Raw genomic sequence first — 1,624 nt, 5'->3', positions numbered from 1 at the left:
AACTCTTTTTATTATCTTCTCATATTTTTTAACCCTTTATTATTGTCTTAACTTATATGTGTAAACCATTTTATTGACACATTTCCTAAAATCAAAAAACTCAAACACCAAAGAAAATTTCTGCTTTTTAATGAACATTTTTAAAAACATTTTTACATCTATGAACAAACAGTAACATTTTCAGATGTGTGGAAGCACTCCATCCTCATGCTGCTGTTCCGAGATAATAATAATCACTATCAGGATGATGATGACAAATATAAGTAGTGCGATGTCTTCGACACTGTCCATTCCTACCTGTGGAGATAGAGAAATGTTAGCAGACTATTATAATCCTAAAGTAATAGGTAGTTTCAGTTCTATTGATGCTCTTCAAAAACATACTAAATTACCGAGACATGTTGTGCGCGAATTCCTAGCTAGTCAACCTACTTACGTGAGACATCGACAGCAAAGAATTAATTTTCGGAGGAACCAAATTATAGTTCCCGGACTTAATCACACTTTTCAATGTGACTTGGGTGACCTGTCGGCTCTCGCCGACTCAAACGATGGATATCGTTACCTTCTGGTTTGTGTGGATTGCTTCTCGCGATATTCTTGGGTCAGAAAACTGAAAAGCAAAAAATCCAACGAGGTGGTGCAGGCATTCAAATCTATTTTCGAAGAAGAAACACCATTTTGTGTTAACACCGACCAAGGAAAAGAATTCACTAATGCTCCTCTTCGTCGGTTATTCCTTTCCCTTGGTATCAATTTCTATACAACAAGATCAGAAAAGAAGGCAGCTATTGCCGAACGGTTCATTTGGACACTGAAAGAAAAAATTTATAAGTGGATTTCTTATTCCAAAAGTCAGAAATATATTCATGTACTCGACGACATTGTGGCTACGTATAATTGTACTACCCATCGTTCTATAGGTATGGCCCCTGTAAAAGTCACTCTTGCTAACGAAGAAGAAGTGTATAATAGACTCTACCACAGCCATACCAAAACCCTGAAACCGAAATTTAAAATCGGAGATAGAGTTGTTTTTAGCAGCGGGTCTCACCCTTTTCGCAAAGGTTACTGGGGGAATTGGACGAGAGAAGTGTTTACTATTACACGTGTTTTGAAGCGTAACCCTGTTGTGTACAGTGTGACAGGCCATGATGGTGAGCAGATAGAAGGAACGTTTTACGAAACGCAGTTACAGAAAGTTAACTTTGACGCTAATCTTCCTCCTGACGTCTACCCCATCGAAAAGGTACTTAAACAAAAGACAGTTAGAGGACAACATCAGTTATTAGTCAAATGGTTAGGCTACCCACCAAGCTTCAACAGTTGGGTCAGCTCACAAGATGTTTTTCCTTACACTACCCAGTAATGCTAGTATGGATCTGCATCCCAGAAATTCTCAGTCACAATTCACAGTGGAGCTGCCTAATGTTGTTTCTCTCTCGGGCAAATGGGAAGTAGCACTTGCCGAAGTACATTTCCCTCTTTCATGGGATAATATCTCCGATGGATGGAACATATTCTCACTGTACCCCAAAAAGAAAAAAGAAGTCAGAGCGACGACAGTATTAAAAGAAAAGTATACCACTTCCTCAAAACTTATCGATGATGTTAATTCTGTTGA

The 1,624-nt window shown here is 38.5% G+C and overlaps 1 protein-coding gene across 1 annotated transcript; it reads left to right on the top strand.

The window, feature by feature from the left end:
* The first annotated feature begins 271 nt into the window (after window positions 1-271).
* On the top strand, window positions 272-1,369 carry LOC150086144 (uncharacterized). Its single transcript, XM_090374808.1, has 2 exons — window positions 272-732; window positions 856-1,369. The coding sequence occupies exons 1-2, from the start codon at window positions 272-274 to the stop codon at window positions 1,367-1,369; spliced, it is 975 nt and encodes a 324-aa protein (XP_090230934.1).
* Window positions 1,370-1,624: the final 255 nt, after the last annotated feature.

This window comes from Mastigoproctus giganteus, chromosome 5 (genome assembly GCF_048544385.1).
Source record: "Mastigoproctus giganteus isolate SK-2022 chromosome 5, ASM4854438v1, whole genome shotgun sequence".
In the NCBI taxonomy this organism is placed as follows: Eukaryota; Metazoa; Arthropoda; class Arachnida; order Uropygi; family Thelyphonidae; genus Mastigoproctus; species Mastigoproctus giganteus.
This window is presented reverse-complemented; position numbering and strand designations above follow the sequence as displayed.